General features: G+C 47.7%; 1 protein-coding gene across 2 annotated transcripts in view; it reads right to left on the reverse strand.

The window, feature by feature from the left end:
* Positions 1–19,215, reverse strand: part of LOC135916245 (transcription factor GATA-4-like) — a 142,001-nt gene extending 122,786 nt beyond the window's left edge. Inside the window, exon 1 of one of the 2 annotated variants that reach the window (XM_070538798.1) lies at positions 18,811–19,162. In XM_070538798.1, coding sequence (XP_070394899.1) covers positions 18,811–18,932 — 122 coding nt within the window. In that variant the 5' untranslated portion in view covers positions 18,933–19,162. Of the gene's footprint in view, positions 1–18,810 lie in introns of both variants that reach the window. The other variant, XM_065449559.1, reaches the window with a different exon arrangement.
* Between the last annotated feature and the right edge of the window lie 944 nt (positions 19,216–20,159).

The raw sequence follows: 20,159 nt of genomic DNA on the forward strand, positions 1-20,159 counted from the left end.
CGGATAGCGCGTATCAGCGCTGAAGACGCGACGTCAGTCACGCGACCCGATTACCTTATCTTTCTTTTTTTTTTTTACGGCCGTGAAATACGTTGGGCGAAGATACGTGATAGCGACGGCCACGCCTTAAGCTTCCGTGACTCCGGTGAGCTGCAGTCTTCGCTAAATATTCCTGAGCCACCGCCCGACCGACGTGACCGACTGCCGCCGCGATTACGCTACCCAGATAACAATAGGCCCGCTTGCTCCACATCGGGTGGCGTGTCATCAGTAAAGACCTGCTGGGCTTTTGCGTGCCGAAACCGCAGTTTGGCCGCGAAGTTACTGAGGAGAACCGCATATTACTTTGACCACCAGAGGCACAGAGAGCGCGCGCGAGAGAGAGAGAGAGAGAGAGAGGGGGGAAGAAGGAAAGGCAGGGAGGTTAACCAGACTGAGTCCAGTTTGCTACCCTACACGTGGGGAGGGAATAGGGAGAGAGAGTGAGAGGAGAGAGAGAGAAGGGAATAAGGAAATGCAGGGAGGTTAACCAGACTGAGTCCAGTTTGCTACCCTACACGTGGGGAGGGGAATGGAGAAAGAGAGAGAGAACTTACGCGTAGGATGTCTATAGCATTCACCAACTCCTACAGCTATCGTAATGGAATGGCGGATTCACCAATGTGCGCTAAGTGCAAGTGCGAAGAGACCATCAGTCACCTTCTGTGCCACTGTTCTCGCTTCGATAATCAACGTGAGACTCTCCAGTGTGCCTTGAATAGACTGGATGACAGGCCATTTACGGAAGCGAAGATTTTGGGAGCCTGGCCTCACAGTTCATTAGCCCAGAAAGCAGTTCGAGCGCTTTTACACTACCTGAAGGCAGAGGCACAGAAACCTGAGTGCACACAAGATTTTGCATGTCAGCTCTCATAGGAATGCGGTCTCGAGGTGATAGAACCCATGTCCTCGTTCTCGGCAGTGTATACTGCCGCAGCCACAGTGAGCCACCTCCTTGGGCTCTTTTTTTCAATCTATGCACTATCAATCTGAGCTTACAATCTGAGCGCGAAGCATTGCCCGTTTGCCCCCATTGACATGCATGGACTGTCGGCCCAGGCTCGTGACGTCACAACTCGGAGTGCCTAGGCCGTGCGTGAACTAAGAGTTGTTGGTTTGTCCAGTATTATAAGTCAAGTAAGTATAAGTCACTATAAATCAAGAAAAAGAAATGGGCATGGGCAGGACATGCAATGAGGAGGAAAGATAACCGATGGTCATTAAGGGTTACGGACTGGATCCCAAGGGAAGAGAAGCGTAGCAGGGGGCGGCAGAAAGTTAGGTGGGTGGATGAGATTAAGAAGTTTGCAGGGACGGCATGGCCACAATTAGTACATGACCGGGGTTGTTGGAGAAGTATGGGAGAGGCCTTTGCCCTGCAGTGGGCGTAACCAGGCTGATGCTGATGATGATGCTGATGCTGATGATGATGATAAGTGCGATGATGAGGCAATCACGACCGCGAGGTTAAGCACGGCCTTTTGCTGGCTCGCAGCGTGAGTAAAGTGGTGTTTGAAATATCAGTCCTCTTAAGTTAGAGTTTAGTCCTCGTAAGCCTTGAACTAAACTTTGTATCTTTGTCGCTGCTGATTTCATACGCTTATCAACGAGGTGACAAAGAATACACCTTCGTAATTCATTTGAGAGTCTGATTTTGGGACTATTGGCAGCGCATGGATGGATGGGTGGATGATCAATGGGTACTATGAGCGTCCCCTTTGGAACGGGGTGGTGGGCTGCGCCACCAAGCTCTTGTTATTGTTGGACGCGAGGACTGCTTTAGAAAGTATACGGATACAGGTGAAACAGACGCCTTTATGCACAACTCAGTATTTGTACTGTCGTATGAGAAATAAGTAATCAACCCAACGTCTTTGCCTGCGAGCCTTGGTAGACATAACTGCATAAGCACTTGCTTTTATCGTATTCGCGTTAGTCGTACGAAAACAAAAGTTTACAGAAATCTTGAAATCTGATTGCTCTTGCAAAATAAGTGAAGGGACTGAGTAGTGAAGAAGGAAATTTCTCCTTGTCGGCATGGCGAGAGAGAGAGAGAGAGAGAGAGAGAGAGAGAGAGAGAGAGAAATGAAGAGGAAAGGCATGACAGCGCCCACAGCTATTCTATAGCTGCCGATCTCCGCGCGAAGTAATACGCTTTATTTCTCATCAATACTACAATTGCGCTATCGCTTGAGAGTACTTCTTTAACATGGGCCAAACCTCCTTCTAAAGAAAGATGCGAGGATGGCTGATTACAACGATATCACGGCATCTTCGCGTTGAACTCAACTGAGTTCTGTGACAGTAAACCTGCTGCAACCACAGAGAGAGAGAGAAAGAGAGAGAGAGCTCTTTATTAGAAAAACAGATAATTCTGCCGGCGCGTATATAACCGCTGGCATGCTACTCTGTATAGGGATGGGGGAATGGGATTAAAAGATTCCAGAAGAGAGTGGGAGAAAAAGAGGATAAAAATAAACATGAAATGTCCGAGTGGACCTGATACTAATATTTACAGGTGACATGGCGGGTAAATTTAGGCTTTTGTATATGAAGGGTGCAATTTTTAAAGCTTTCCTATTAGACCAATTTCTGATAGGTATTTGAACAATAAATCCGAAACCCGTCGCTGTTTTGAAGGGCCGGGCATTGGACCTAAGATGCTCGGTAACGTTAACGGTTCGTGGTAAATCATGTCCATTTGTTGCTCAAATAATTGTCTCTCGTTGCGGTTGCGCGGGGCATTCTAGTAATGTGTAATATAACTGTCACAACTTAGAGGCAATTGAGCTGCAACCGCATAATAAATTGTTCCAATGGCTACAACGCTTTTCTCTCGAAGCCAGCCGCAGACGTCAGTGACTCGAGCTGCCCGTAACGCTGCCTATGCGAAATTTTCTTCTCCCAAAAGGAACACTTCAACTCCTACAGAGAGTTACTTGGAAACTTATTTCACCATCTTTGACGTTTCTGTACGAGACACCGTGGCGCCATCTCGGGGTGAATTAACATACCGGAGCAATACCGCCAGTCTCTTGGAGCCTGCCGACGCGTTTTCACCTCGTCAGTCTTTACCGATATAAGGTGGCACAGTCTTAACTTTAACACTCCTAAAGGTGTCACATCTTTTTTGACGTGTAATTTTATCCCGCAACGCGTATTGTCGTCATTGCGCACTGTGCGCATTTCCTTCCTTTACCCGTGTTTGCCCGGTGTTTTACTGTCTGAAATGATATGTACAATGTCTGCGATCGGCAGCCCAGAAGTCATGCAGTAATTCCGTTGACTGTATACAGGTGAACGAACTTCAAGGAATCTCTTGGAACTCTACCGTCACGGCGATTTGAATGAAACGTATACCTGTCGAAGAGAGAGAGCGTAAACTTTAATTTCAAATCAGCAAGATTTGAGTCCAGCGTCTTTTAGTGGGTCTGGGCACCCGCCGCGGACGAGGTTCCGAGACCTTGTCTCGAAGCGGCTTCCTCGGCTCGCTGGACGGCCCAGAGAAAAGTTCCAATTTTTCGTTCGAAGGATGTACGTTGTAGTGGCACGTTATGTAAGGAAAATGTTATCGTAGATATAAATGCGAGGATGAATACGAATTGCAGTAGAAACGTTAAACGTGCGAGTAGAAATGCGTTCCAAAATACTGGCACGGTAAGAAGGCCCCAATGAGATAGATAGATAGATAGATAGATAGATAGATAGATAGATAGATAGATAGATAGATAGATAGATAGATAGATAGATAGATAGATAGATAGATAGATAGATAGATAGATAGATAGATAGATAGATAGATAGATAGATAGATAGATAGATAGATAGATAGATAGATAGATAGATAGATAGATAGATAGATAGATAGATAGATATGGTTGCTACGCATTTGACGATCAGGTCACACTTCTACGGGTGAGCCAGAGCGTTTAGAAAAGCTGGTGTGACTACGTGGCAAGTCTAGTGAGCTTGAGTAAAGGCAACAAAACGAAGCACTTGCAGGTACCAGTTCACGGCGCGGAGTTTGCAACTATCTGTAACTATCCCGCTGATACAGATGGAAATAAAGGGAAACAATTTGTAATTAAGTGATGAGGAAATTCAAATGGAATATTTGAGAAAATTAGATAAGGGAGAAAAAGACTCTTCGTGGGTCTCATTGTCGTTGCTATTGTTTTCCGTTCGCAGACCACTATACGCTGCTCTAAGTCAGCTTCGGAATGCGCAGTTCATTCTGCATATGCTCCGCCTCGATGACTCCGCTCAGCGAATCAAACGCTTGGGGTCGTGCCAGACGGCCGGGACAGAAGCGCGTGACGGGCTCATCAATATACCGTCCGCCGCATTTGTCGCGCGGTAGTCCGGGTGAATTCTGACCACCTGGGACTCTTCAACGCGCACCCGAATCCCACGTAACGATAGGCTCCTGACACCGCCTGTACTTCTAGCGCAATAAGAACAATGTACGGTGCACCGATGCTGCTATGAGTTCGGACACTCTTCCAAAGAACGAAGAGCGCGGACTCTGAAAAATGTAGACTGAGTGGTACGAGAGGGAAGAAATACAAAAAAAAAAGAAGGTGAACGCGTGCGTTCGTGGCAGTCCGCCCTCGTCTCGAGTGGCAAGGTCACGAGCGTCGACCAGCCCGGCTATTGTTCTTCGGGCCAGAACAATGTGCCTCGTCCGGCCGTTCGTGCTCCACCGATAGCCACCGTTCGAACCCTTATCTACACAGTTCGCGATAAACGGTTGTGCGTCCGCTGACGCTCGCAGCGACCGGTCCTCGGCGCCTGCGACGGGCCGCTTCGGCAGTCGTCGAGACTATGCCCAGGAAGGGGGGCGTATTGTTTGATCGCCGAAAGAGCAGCGAGAAATATATAATAAGGAATGAGCCAAAAAAGAAAGGAGAAGCCCCCACGGACCTTTTGGGCTTCGCGAGTGCGCTCGAGTGCGCCATTCTTGACCACTATTGTGTCCACGCGGCAGGCGGCTACGTGAGCTCACTGTAAAGAGTTGTTTATGACGCACGCTCGTCCCATGAACTTCGACTGGGGTGTTCCAACCGCCCCCTGTGCCTCAGCTGAAAGCCAGCGTCGAGAAAATAACAAGTAGGCGCGTTTGAAACGGTTGAAACATCCATTGAACTGAGTGGAATTGAATTCAATAGCCGCTCTTTCTTTTTGTTATCTTTTATTGCGTTATTGCATGATGTTAGGGAGATTTAGATTTTGCGTACGGGAAATCTAAAGTTCCTCTAACACCTCGTTAGGGAATGCAAACCGCCGTGCTCACAGTCTAGAGTCCATTTGCGTACGCAAAATCTATGGCTCCGTATTTAGGAGATATCGGTGCTTTAAAATTTAGGCGGCGCTGGCTACTCATTTCTCACACAGACCAAATGTATAAGCCAAATACGAAATAAGCCGGCACTGAAGAGGTAGCTATGGGGAATTGCCATTTGCCCTCCCTTCGTTAAACAAGGAATAGTAAATAAATAAATAAAAATTTTATTTCACGAGAACAAATATGTGCAATTAATCATCATTATCGCGTTCGGCGTGCCAATAGACGGCCTCTCCAGGCGTATTCGCGCCGCCCAATCTTGGAAGCCCACTGCTCGAAGCACGTAGCTTTCTGTTAAGGAGGAGGGGTAGATTTTAAAGGAGAGAAAGGAGGAGAGGTCGGCCTGGAGAGCGTGTCTCTAGCCTGCTACTCCTCACTGGGGCAAGGGGAAGAGGGAAATACAGGGAAAGGTACGTGGCAGGCGATTATGTTATGGCACAATTTGCTACTATATACACGTTGTCCAAAATGCGGATGCGCACTGTAGACAATACACGCAAGAGTAATCTTGTCCACACAAATGGTAATTCTTCACAAAAAGTTATCGCGCAAACACATTTCGCACTGACTGCACGTCTCCCAGGTTCTAGAGGCGATCGTCTAAACCAGTCTCACTTGGAAAGTTCAAAAGTGATCTCATGACACGTTGGGCACAGTCAACTCTTCTCCGCGCACCCAAAAGCTTTTCTTCTGAATAGGAGCGGGAGTCCAAGCAGTCAACAGTAGACTTGAGTGTTCTTCGTTCGGCCGCATATTAAGGGCACACGCAAAGTGCGAGAGCTATTGTCTTGGGAGTGGGACAGACGCTACATTCAGGGTCCCGTGCTTGTCCAATCTTGTGACGGTAACTTTCTACTACAACTAGAGAAAACTCTGGTGCGAGGCAGTTCGCCTATATGGCACAGGGACGACGAGAGTATACTATAGATACACGTGCACTTGCCTTTGTTTCTAAACCCCTGAACAATAATCGGAGTATTCTAAACACACAAAAGCAATCTGTGTGTGTGTGTGCGTGTGTGTGTGTGTGTGTGTGTGTGTGTGTGTGTGTGTGTGTGTGTGTGTGTGTGTGTGTGTGTGTGTGTGTGTGTGTGTGTGTGTGTGTGTGTGTACAGTTTGTGTACAGTGTGTGTGCGAATATGAGATGAGTAATCATTACGAATGGTCGTGTTTGTAACGCGATACCTTGTTGAAAGTGATCAGTCTCCGTAAGCCCCGTGACTGTTTGACGCCAGAAGTACGAAGCTTATGCAGAAATCTATCTCCCATTTACGATTCCCATGCTAGCTTAAAGGGTCACTAAAGGCAAATAATAAGTCAGCGTGGACTGTTTAAATACCATTCCAGAAACCTCGCAACGCTTGTTTCGTGCCAAGAAAGCAAAGTTTACGACTAAACAGCATCTCAAAAGCCCGAATAACTTTTTCGTGACTCACATCCCCCGCCACCCAACAGGGCCCTGGTGACGTTGCATACGCCATCACCATCCTTTGCTGCTGCCGGTGAGTAAAACAGCGCCCGACAGATGGCGGTACCGAGCCAAGGCAGAGCGGTCGATTCGCCGCTGCAGCTGTTTTTTTTTTTTTTTTTTGCCAAGTGGGGCAGACCGTTCGGACATCCCGCGACGTCACATGGAACTTGAATTCTCTGCTGCTCGCAGTTTGTGCGAGTTTCGCGAGCCAGCAAAACCAGCGCAGCACTACGCGATAACGGAACTAAGCTGAAACGCGAAAGCGTGGGCGGCGCAGGGTCGAGCGAAAACAAAACATTTCGACCGCCCGCGTCGTTGTCAAGGCTATCTTCAATGAGCTCTTTTTTCTAAAAAATGAAATATAACTCGACAAGTAGCATTTTATTTCGTATTATAATACAATACAAGGATGTTCTTTTTTTTTTTTGCAACGAGTGGTTGAGTACTAGAGACAGTATTTAACTGGGGAGTGCTTTAGTCATCGGGCATGTGCTTGAAGGTTCCGTGGGAGACTCTAATCACGCCCTGTATTTACCTCAATTTATCGATGATTAAGGCTCTGTTAACGATAATATTGACGCCTTAAAAATTATCAAGCACTTATCTGTCACTTTAGCTTGACTCAACGTTTGCCTTTAGTGTCCCTTTAACTGCCATATCTTGCAGCTCGCGTAGACTTGTGCACTGGAGTTCTATCTGTAGCAGTTTCTGCAGGTCACTCTGTGAATCGAAACCATATTCAGGTGTACATACACCTCTCCAAGGTAAGCAGACTTCATCCTATAGAGCCAATGCTGCCCTTGTATCTTTCGTCGCCCTGTGTGGTCGGCGCGCCGTTAATCGTTGTCCATCCTATGCTAACACTTCTCGTAAATGTTCCGCCGCCGCATACAACGTTCGCAACAAACCTGCAGTTCTTCTAAAGACTTATAAAAAAGATTTGCAAGTCATTCATCTTGAAGGTTGACGTAATAGCTATTACTCTTCATTTGTGGCTTCAGTTACCTATCCTATCCTATACTATCCTATACTATCCTATCCTATCCTATACTATCCTATACTACCATATCCTATATCCTATATATCCTATCCTAGATATCGTATATCCCATATCCTATACTACCTATCCTATCCTATCCTATAGTTACCTAACCTATCCCGACCGCCTAGCACTTCCTCCGCCACGTTTGCTCCTATAGTAAACGTGCTGTGATACCTTATGCCCCCGGTACTAGCGAGGCGTTAGCCCGTGTACTTCATTCTCTTGAAGTGCACGTTGCACGCGTGTCAGCGAAAAAAGCTGAAAAAGCGTGCTTGTAAAGCGTCAGAGACAAGCTTCCGAAAGAATGGTGCCCAGTTGTTGCGTGTAATATTCCTTGTGCATACTGTAGTTATGGCGTCTACATCGGCGAGAGGGGCAATTTTCAAAGGCGCGTCAAGGAGCACTGTCATGATGCCAAATAACAAAAGTTTCTTCTAACGCTCTTGCCGAGCGTTCAGAAGGACAGAACAGAAGGGCACGATATTGACTGAGGTAGGGCACATGTGCTAGCCGCTCAAAGTAATCCAACCTCGTGTTTGCGTCTCTAGTCATTACTAATCCCATACTCCTGATGTACCACGCTTAACCGCAATGGCGGTAGGCTTCCTTCTGTTTATGCCCGCTGTTTGCGCCATCTATTCACATGTACGTAATCATATCTCCCCTTTCGTTTACTTTCGCTGTGAACAAGGCTCCCGTATGGGAGCCGAAACGTGTTGGTTTCTTTTTTTCTTAATGTTTTTGGGCGAAGTCCGCCTTACCCTTGACTCATCAGCCCATCTAATCCTTTGCCCCCTGAGACTTCTCAAGGCGGCCACTCCGTTGCTCTGATATACCTCGCGTTATCTCTTCCACGCATTCTGGGTGCGGTGCACCGCTTGTTCCTCTTCGTGCCAACTATAGAATACCTGATATTCTCGCGTTTGCTCTCTCATTCGTATCGCAATTTTCTTATCTGTTAACGTCACGCTTATCGCTTACGGTTTCATCGCTCGTTGTGCGCTTCTTAGCTTCCTCTCAAGCTTCCTTGTATTCCGCAATGTCTCAGGTCCACGGGACTTGTACTGGTATACAGAATTCAACGGTGGCAAGGTGGTAGCATGTTTTTGAACAAAGATGGAATAGTACATTGTTAGGAAAAGTGTGAAGGGTCAAAAGACAACAGAGGAACACAGGAGGAGTGTTTACTGTCAACTTAATTAAGGGGTTTTATTAGAGACTGATACATATGTGAACCACAATGCATGCGCATGCCAAATCACTGGCCTTGCCAGCGGCGCGGATGCAAGTCAAAGAGTCAAATGGTTTATTCAGACAACGTATGGCACAGTTGCCTAGGGCGCAGTCCAAAAGGAAAGTGGATGTCTGAAAAGGAGTCTGCGCCCTTCTTGAAGTGAAGATTAAAATCCTATAATTTATCTGCCAATGCTCAGAACAGGCCTCAGGAAGTCCGTCTCACTATGGTACAAGGCCACTGAAGCTTGGCTCACACGTGTTTTTGTTGTCTTCAATTTAAAAAAGGATGCCTCGGCGATTTCACGCAATCGTTGATCCGCGTGTTTAAAGAGAATCTTCGTTTCTGACAAACTTGGCGAGTAGCCGCGTTCTCGGTAATAACGAAACAATAAGAAGCTGGCGTTCCTTTCGGAGAATTCTCGTGTCGGTTTAGGCGGCTATAATGGCACATTGACCCGTATGTTTTATGCATATTGCACCACATGTCATATGAATGACGTACACGACATCTTTCTGGCAGGCCATGAACCGTGGGACGTGCTTAACTATATGCATCAACCGCGTTTACTGTTTCCACCTCCTTTTTTATTTCATTTTTTTTTTCATTTTGTGCAGCCGCACACATTTTTTCTGACTTGTTACGAGCACTTAACACATCAATGCCAAATAGTTACAACAGAGGTTCTGTAGGCAATAATGTAGTCCTCTGAAAGGAACGCCAAGCTCCAATTTGGCAAACTTCGCAACACTGCTCAGTATAATTTATGACGATTTATTAACGGAAGTTTGCATAATAGGCGATGAAGAAAGCACTAGTGAATGTACGAAATACTGAAAGCAGGCTTTTCCACACTATTATGTTTCCCTACACCAGATGGTGTAGGGAAACAGAAACCAGATGCGGCACCATGGATCGGAAGGTTAGGCTTGCAAGAAGCGATGATGTAGTAATTGTAGCAAGGATAGCGGCGCCAGACCGTGTCCCCTCAGGCTGTTTTATTTCCACTTCTAGGACGACGTCCGCCATATTGCGTAGGTTCGATATAAATGCGTGGGGAAGCACATTTCACTGAACTTTTTTTCGCTTATCCTCTCAGTTTATTGCAACATGAAGATAATGCATCGTTATTTCACCTTGCGTTTTTAATTTAGGCAACAGCGATAGCGAAAGCGCAATGCAAACGCGGAGGACATCGGGTATCTTCACGATCTTCAAGCACTCATGCTTGTGAGCGTGGCTAAATTATGCAATGTTTTTCTTTTTTTTTTCATAAGAAATAATAAAGAAAGGAAAGAAAAAGGTAAGTAGGTGGTATTAAGAATACTCCGAAGAACATTACGTGAAGCTGCAGTATCGCGTTACGCTTATGCAACAGCGAAACCGCGTTAGAAGGTTCGGTAATCCAGGAAAAAGACGAAATAAACAAAGACCGGGGGAGAGAGGGGGGGGGGGACGCCGCCCTACAAGTTCCCCCATCAGCTCACGATGACGTCATATGTTTTGACGCAGTCTGCTCCGGTGTAGTTAATTGTTTATCGATAAAGAAACACAACGTTTCTTGATTGATTGATTGATTGATTGATTGATTGATTGATTGATTGATTGATTGATTGATTGATTTGCCTGTTTTTACGTTCCACAGCAACGCTGGGGCTATGAGGAACGCCGTAGCGAAGAATTAACTTCGACCACCTATACATTTTTTTAAAGTTTGCCTTATTAAAGTTAACCGAACATTTTCTTGCATGTCGCCCCCCCTCCCCCCCCTCGATGTACGGTCGTGCCGCGGGCGATAACACGAACCCGCGACCTCGCACACAGCAGTGGAACGTCGTAGGCACGGCGTCGCAGCGCAGTGCGAAACGCTATACTTTGCATTCGGAAATAACCGGCAGACTCGACGTGGCAGCCTTGGAGAGCTCGTGCGGGAATATAACTTGGAATCCGCGACGTCAAGTTTACAACGTAAACCAGCTCAGAGTCTTCGGCGCGTAATTCAGAAATGCAAAGTTCCGCCTCGATTTTCTTACAGCAGCATTCTTTCTTCTTTTTGCCAGGTGCTTGAAAACAGGGTTTGAGAAGAAAAGCAAGAACGCAAGAAAAGCAAGAACTCAGTAAGAACGGATTTAGTCTTGATAATTATTAGCATTCTGTCCAAGGCACTTAGCCAATCAGGAAGATCACTCTGTGCAAAGTGACTAGTCACTTTGTAGTCACTAGTGTAGTCACTAGTAGTCACTTTGTAGTCACTAGTGTAGACTAGTCACAAAGTTACTAGCCTACTAGTAGTCACTTTCGCTACTACTAGTACTAGTAGTACTAGTACTAGTACTGCTAGTCACTACTAGTCACCAGTAGTCACTTTGTAGTCACTAGTGTAGGCTAGTCACAAAGTGACTAGCCTACATCGTTCTTATTACACCACACTGATCCGGCATTGACTAGTTGTTTTTTGTGGCCATGTATATTCACATTGTATTTTCTTTTGCCAAACCGGTAATAAAAGAAATTATTAGCATTCATTCGAGAGAAAGAGAGAAGGGCAATGAGTGCCTGCTGTGCAAACGTCACCACTTTGCTAATATGGCTGTTGTTTCTCCGGGCCCTCATTAGTGCTTCTGTTTCCTGGCATTCCTCCTTTTTTTTTTGCTTTTTACTCGGTGCTGATAAGATTACGGCTGACTGTGCAACGGCGACGCGGTGGTGAGGCTACATACGAACAGGCAGGTCGAACGAACAGCCACTGAGCCCGTGTTACGCTTCTGACTACGCCACTGCGGAATTGGCCACTCGTCCGGAAAGTGGCCACGTACTACATTGCTCTCGAACACTGGGGCTTGGCAACAAGCCACGTGTCCTGGATGCGGCAGCAAAGAGAACACGACCTGTTGTTGGTCGGTGGGCGAAGTTACATGTACTGCTGGTTACGATCTGGTAACATATCCTCGCCGGGCAAATTACCAGAGGCAGCTTCACGGCCCGCAAGCAAGAAGAAAAGAAAACGGACAACATTGGCGCTGACTTCCCACTAAAGTTTATTGCCCACGTAGGCAAAGAACAATTGTTGCCAAATGAAAACGCACGCACGCACACGCACGCATACAAACAACTTGTACAGTCGTTAAAGGGTGATAATATCAAACAGAGTTTTCTGGCAATAAAGCATTCTTTTCGAACGCGGTTAGTCTATATATACCGTGTGTCCCGCTAACGTTAGCCGAGCTGTTCAGAGAAAAACAAATACTTAAGAAACAGGAGGCAAGGTACTATTAAAGAACCTACAGTTCTTGGTCGTCAGAGGTCTGTTGACCGAATACCATATGTATTAAAATCGTGGGTTTCACTGTGTTTTTAGGCCTTTCTTTTTTATCTTGCAACCACTTCACTAACGTTGACTGGGACGTCCTATAACGTGTTACCGAGCTAACGTTAGCCAATACGTTCAGAGAGAGAGAGAGAGAACCGTTTATTATACGAAACAGTGTCCCGAGCGAGGTCCGGTATCACCCTAAGGTGGGAAGGCTCCTTAGCCAAGGTGTTAAATTTTTTTTAAACATGGTATGGTATGGTATGAAGAACTTTATTTAGGTCCTGAGGGATCTGTCTGGGACTGATGCGGGCCGCTCCCACGTCGGTACAGAGAGGCCGAGCCCCTCTGCCGTCACACGGGCCCTCTGGACAGCCCTGAGTTGGTCCGCCAGCACTTCCCTGTGCAGCATCCGCTGCCACCACTGTTCACCTCGAGAACCATCACCGGCCAACGCCAAGCAGTGGCAAAGCATGTGTTCTAAATCGAGAAAACCCCCACACTTACTACAATAGACTGAAACCCCGCAGTCCGGATTAATTTTTTCATGATGACCGGGTTAGGGTACGTTCGTGTCTGCAGAAGCCTTAATGTAACCGCCTGCGGCCTATTTAATTTAGAATGTGGCTCAAGATACGATTTTAACACCTACGGTGTACGGCCGCCACACCCCTGACCACCGAACCGCGTAGGTCTTATAATCATATCGTGCACCTTTTTAAAATACATTTCGTTGAACAGCTTGGCCAACGCCAGCTGGGACGCCCTACATGTATATACAGGGTGCTTCAGCGAACACAAGTTGCCTGTCGCATATAGCAGTATTCTATTCTCGAAGAGGAGGCTATTACTTACCCGAAAAGTTGCAATACATAATCGATTTATTAACAAAAAATCACTAATTATGTTGTTAACTAATTACCTTATGGCACATATTGCAATTTACAAATTATAGGGGCTGAGACTGCAAGACATATCCACGTGAAAGTAACTGCGTGGTTAACAACATTTACGAGATATGCTCCGTCAAACTTGCGTAAAAATGCGCTGTCGCTTCACTTACTTTCTTAACAAAACGTCGTCTTATGCTTTGAAGCACAAGAGTAATTGCAATGCCAATGCATTTCTCCACATAGTACTGCAATTAATTTCTCGAAACTGGTGTTATCCTGATAATTCGTTCCAAGTGGATCCGCCTACCGAACTCCCGGGCTACAATTTGTAAATTCCAATATATATATGCCATCAAGTAATTGGTTAAAAACTTAATAAGTGATTTTTTGTTAATTCCTAGGTTATTAATTTCTATTTCGTGTGCAAGTAACGTCAGCTTCTTTGAGCAGATCAGCTCATCGACTAGAATTGCGCCATCTGCCACCGGCAACCTTTAAGCCCGGTATTGTGAAGGTTCATTTTCGTACGGATCCGGGAGACTTATTTGCGACGTATACTCACTGGCAACAAGCCACGTGTCCACGCTGCGTCAGCTGAGTGAACATGGCTGTTGTTTGTCGCTGGGTCGACCACCCGTACGCCGGAACCTAGTGTCAACAAATTGTCGACCACGCGTAACGTGTTTTCAATGCCCTTTCAAAATGACGTCTATCAGTGTCGGTTCGTGCGGTGTTTCCTTCCTTCTTTTTTTTTTTCCGGTGTTGACATGTACGCCGTTATCGTGAACGAAATGCTTTTTTTTGGAGTTCTGGCTTTTGAGAGAAAATTCTACCCGCCTGTGTGAACGACTTTAACTGGAACGCCTTTTGTGTGTGTGTCTCCATGTGTGCGCGTTCGTTTTATTTTTATTTTTTTTTGCGTTTTCCTTTCTGTCATCTTTCTATCCCCCATCCCCAGTGTAGGGTAGCAAACCGGAGACTCATATCCGGTTAACCTGCCTGCCTTTCCTCTTCATTCTCTCTCTCTCTTACCCCGAGAGCTTCTGTCTATGATACATGCACGAGAACGGTGCTATCGCGTTGCTGGGCAACCACTGCAGCGACATTGATTAGGTTTGTCGCGTTTAGAAGACAGGGTTACAATACACGTATTGTGCAACTAGCACAAGAATGCCTATAAGTATAGTATAAGTAGGTTTCTTGTTTAGGCTATCAGTTCTTTTGAACAAAAAAATTGCTCAAAGTCTGAAAACTTAAGAAACTGGGGCGTCTAGTTCAAACTCCGTAAGTAAGCAATAAAACTGACGTTATTACAGTTCTATAATTGCCAAAGGATTTCGCGTAAGTACATGTCAAGTAATACAGTTGTCTGCTTTAGACACTCTTACAGAAACAGACCACAGAATTACAATTCCTATCTCTGGGTGCAGAGTTACAGAGCTGTGAATTTCGCGATTCAAGCCTTTGTTTTTTCTTACTTCTATTTTCAATGTTTTCAGCAATTTCCGCAGGAATAATTGAGGACCGGAATCGTAATTCTGCTCTCCACAATCGGTAGAATGTGTATTCTCTCTCAAATGCCAGGAATACTACTCGATTCTGTTTGGAGGTTGCGTAATGAGAGCATCTCCGTGTTTCCTGAGGTACTCGAAAAAAATTGGACATTAGGACTTGATCGGCTCCGAGCGAAAGCTTATTCCTCATCGGTAACTGCAGCAGGGTGACATCACAGCGCAAATATGTAAGCGCGTCGACCCCGAAAATGGGCCGGAAATGCGTGCCATGTGGACACCGCCTCCGGTGATGCATAGGTATATATAAACACGTGTGTGTGTGTGTGTGTGTGTGTGTGTGTGTGTGTGTGTGTGTGTGTGTGTGTGTGTGTGTGACTGGAAGTCCGTAGTAGTGACATTGCTTCACGAATACCGATCGACGCAAGGGAACGTGAGAGGCCTGAAGTTATGGGATATGGAAACTGTAGAATCGTTGAGGAGCGTGCCAACACGCACGCATACGTTAAGCTAAACCGTTGCAGTGCTCTCCTCCGTTTCGTATACAAAATGTTTGGCAATTAACGGTGGGGGACCACTTCTCTTTCGGTATCGGTTTTCTCGTGTGTCCCGCGTATCACCGAACGATACGAAAACGGAGCAGGATGGAGTAAAAAGCAAACAATGAGTGCAGGTTCCGACGCGCTGCGCTAATCCGTTTAAGCGAAGATCTAGTTGGTGCCTTCGAAGAACGCTGCTCTCGGTTAGCGAGGCCGCTTGCGAGTACAGAGCAAGCGGCCAAGTTGGACGTATTCGGACCCTCCTCTCTCTCCCTGTTATCTTTGTTTTCCCCCTTTCCCATTCCACCGGTGTAGGGTAGCCAACCGGCCGTGATTCTGGTTAACCTCCCTGCCTTATTCTTATCTCTTTCCCTCCTCCTCGGACCCTATACAACGGGCTCGACTCGACGTAAACTTAAATCGAGGCGCTCGAACATGCAGCTCCCACGCTGCGGTATGACAACAGTGGGATGACAAAACTGGAATGACGACGACGGAGCGGCAAAGACGACACAACGACGAATGTACGACGCCGACGTAACGCCGGCGATGAAATTACGTAGAAGAAACGACGACGTTTGATTGGACGACGACGGCGTGGCGAGAATGGCATCGGGGCGCCAGAATGGTGACGACAGATATAGACGAGAACGGCGTGAGAGAAACGGGGTTGACGACGCTGGACGAACTACGATTGTATACAAGACCGCAACGGCGCGAGAGCGATTGCACGATGACGGCTCGATGACGAGGCGTTTGAACGACGGCGACTGCGCAATTAATGTGGCACGACGATACTGGTGTGACTGTCGCAGAACGAGGACGATGGCAACGACCACAACGACATGACCACGACTGCACAGAGACAATCGGATGGCTGTGATGGGACGACGGTAATGGAACGACTGCGACGGCATCGCGAATACGGCCTGTCCACTATGCGATGACGACACTGGAGAATGATGACGTCGGAATTTTGACGACGACATGAGGACAACTGTGTGAGGACGACGGAGTGACGAAACTGGGACGTCGCGATGCTGGAGGGACGACGACGGCAAAACGACGATGACGACGCAGAAAGAACGACGACGACACGATGGCGACAGTGACGCGTCGATGAGTGCGTCACTATACGACGGCATAACGACACTGGTGTGACTCACATCACAGAATGACGATGATGGAACGGCCACAACGGCTTGACCACGACTGTATATATGACGACGACACGAAAATGGGACGACCCAGTCGGAATTACAAAAACGTTAGGACGACGATATGGAACGACCGCGATTAGCGCCACGGCGATGGTGTGAGAACTGTTATAATTTGCGATATAATACCGGACTTTGTAAGGTCATTTAGTTAACCGGACAATAATTGCTGCGGCGCACAATTTTACAATCTATAACGAGATGACGCAGTCTTTGTGTCCTGTGACTTCACATCCTCTTGTCAGGTGGAATTCCTTTTCATGTTTTGTAGTAAACACGTAAATGAAAAGGTGAAATCACAAATTACGTTCACCATGGCGCTGAGAGGATAGCAGAAAACAGCTAATCAATATTTTTTTTCAAGTAATACAGAAATTCATATTACCAGCACCTCGTTTTCTGCAATTTCAAGTCTCGCTAGGTAGATCAGAACATGTGATCGTTAGGTTTCTCTCTCAACGTAATACTTTGGAAGCTACGGTCTCTGTCTTTTAAGCTCCAGCTAACTGCGGCCGCACTATGGATGCTGCATCCATCAGACGGGCAATCAAGAACAGTGGCGTAATCAGAATTTTATTTCTAGAAGCGTTTTACTGCCGCATCACCTATAGGTTTATGCGTAACTTTACTGAGTCATTCATGATTAGGTCGAATACCTCATTTGTATTCAAGGGCTCACAGCTTTTTCACTCTGGAATGAAGTCGTTTGGATTGATGTTCCATTAACATATGCGATATGGTTATATTGGGTATCGTATGTGGTTATATTGGGAGAAATGTTGGGTGACCGTTTCCTTTATGCTGTTATGTAAGAGAAATGTGGACGTTACAATGGATTTAATACTCATGAAATGTTTCCCTGGGTGTGTTACATTCGGCCTATAATGACTCGAAATGACGAGTCTCAAGAGTGGTTCGAATTCCGAAATCCTCGCAACTCTGCTTGCGCCACTGAATTCGAGAGATATAGGAGGAGGAGACGAACACCCAAATGTTACCTAGCGCGAGGTATATATATATGACATGCCAGTCCGTAATTGCGTAACAAGATCACCGCACAGGGCACACACACAACCAACTACCGTCCCGGATCATGATGTGCTTTTCTTCGTCGACTCGTTGGTTGTGCATCCGCCAATACACGGGTCGGGTGTAGATCACACAGTAAATATCCTCAAGGAAGCCGTCGAGTTGTGCACCCAATTCAAGGAAAAGGGAGTGCGCGCACGAAGTGATTAACCCCATCAGTGCTCCAGTGTTATAACGTCTAATCACTCGGGAATGATCACAACGGCACACGTATACGCTTCTATAGAGTCGGTGCAGAGTGCCGCTGTGCCGCATAACATGAGGCGTATGATTAGGATTTTCCATCACCGCAGCTTTGCTGTCTTAGCTTTTCCGAGCTTTCCTCTATTTAGCTTTCTCACTTCCGACGAAGAACTTGATCCGCGGGATGCCTTCTTCACTGGTAGGATGCATCCTTCACTGACGCGGGCTTGCACTATAAGTTTAGTTCGGAAACGGCGTAGTACGTACTACGACGCGTTGGCGTCCAATTCTCTCGTCAGCGCCATTTTCGGGGCGGTGTCGGGCGATCCGGGCGTCGTACTTCACGATTTTTTGCAACGCGACACCTCGCGCGAGTCAATATTAACGAACTGTGACTAAGGATGAGACACGTCACTCTGTGGCATAGTTGCTTCGGCGTATATGCAAATGACCCCGTCTTACACGCGTCGCGCGATCGATCCCTGCTCGACCAGGTCGCCACGGCGTATACCCGTTCCCCCAAGTCGCCACGGTTGCAGTGAATGCCGTGCATGCGGCCGCTATCCGGGATAACACCATCGCTCGAGAAAAAAAAAATAAAAAAATACGCCGTCTCTTCGTGAGCATATCTTAGCGGAGCAGATGTTTGCACTGCGCAAGATACGGTGCCGCGAGAGAACGACCGCGGGGCATAACCATAGGTAACATTGATAAACCATGCCCGCCCCTATAGCACCAATATAAGGTGTCCCACTCCGAGATAAGATCAGCGATATCGGCCGCGGGGGGGTCCCGCTGATTATAATTCCGGCCAGCCGACCGGTCCTCGGATGCCCGATGGCCGGCGGACCAGTGCGAGCGAGCGCCGGCTGCTCCAGAAGGAGCCATTAAGTCCGTAATCTTTCGGTTCTGATTATCCGTATCAGGACTTAACTCACCAGCTGTTAGACTGCTCGGCCGGGCTCAGTCCGGACGCCTGCTGGTGGCCCGACGGTCCTGGGATGGCGGCGTGCTGCTGCGGCTGCTGCTGAGACGACGGCGCCTGAGACTGTTCTTCCATGGCGAGTCGTTCCCGAAGGGAGTCTCGCGCGAGGACGACAGCGAGCGAGGGAAGGAGATTTGGAGGAAAGTTGGCTCGAAGCGGGGGAGGGGGTGGGGGAGTGGGGGGTGCGGACCTCTGCAGCGGGAGCCGAAGGGGCCGCGGAAGAATCCCAAGACCCAGTGGTCGGCTATGGCGGCCCGCGAGGAGAGACTTCGTGGCCGTCCCGGGCTCGTCCAATATGGCCGACGGCTACCGGGGCGGCTTGCGCGCCGCTCTTGTCGCTGATTGGCGCTCGCCGGTGGCCCGGCGTCCGAGGTCTGTGTGTGTGTGTACTCGTGATATGAGTGGCCTGGGGGGGGGGGGGGGGGGGGAGTTGCTGCGCTGCCGTTATCGCGGACTTTTGGACTCGCTGGTGAGAACTCTCCCTGTTTGCATGGCCGGTCTGCCTGTTGGCATGGAGACCGCGCGCGGATCCCACTGATAACTAGGGCCGGAGCTCTCTTCTTGGCGAGGCGCGCGTGCATGCCGTGGACGCGCCTTCTGCGCGCTGCTAAAACGGAGTTCGCATGTGTGTGCGCATGTGTGTGCGCATGGCGACGGGAGGGCATCCGCGTTTCGTTCGCCGCGCTGCCGGCCCGCCTGGGTGGAGGGGGAGTGTGTGTGTGTGCTCGGTCGCTGTTAGGGACCTGTGTCCTATGGGAAACGGCGAATGCTCTTCGGACCCCCCCTGGCAGGGAGCAGCGTGTCGCATCTCGGAACAAAGTCCACGTGCTTGATCGCACGAGCGTCAACACGCACCGCGTGGCTCGGCGCCTGTCCGTCTCCGCGGCCGAAGGCTGCGTGCTTCGGAGGGATGGCTGCCGATGCGTCAGGCAGTATTAAAGGTCATCGAGGAGTGTGCTTATAGCGAGACATTGATAATGGGTAATCGAGATACAGAAAAATCGAGTCAAGCAACTTGTCTGCGATTGATAGTCATCTGCGATTGATATTCATCTGCGTTGAGTACATACCAGTTGTTTCAGCGAGCACTTTCAAATTTTTCTTAAGGGTTGCCTCTAGCATGACAGCACAATCCCAGTTCGTGAGCCGGTATACTCGAAGAGGCGGACATGCACAAAAAAAAGTCAAATGTTAATCGGGTAATCAATAAAAATTAACTAATTATGTTATTGACTACTTACTTTATGGTTCATATTGCAATTTACAAATTATAGCCGCGGAGTTCGCAAGGCGGATTCACGT

Source organism: Dermacentor albipictus, chromosome 5, assembly GCF_038994185.2.
Source record: "Dermacentor albipictus isolate Rhodes 1998 colony chromosome 5, USDA_Dalb.pri_finalv2, whole genome shotgun sequence".
In the NCBI taxonomy this organism is placed as follows: Eukaryota; Metazoa; Arthropoda; class Arachnida; order Ixodida; family Ixodidae; genus Dermacentor; species Dermacentor albipictus.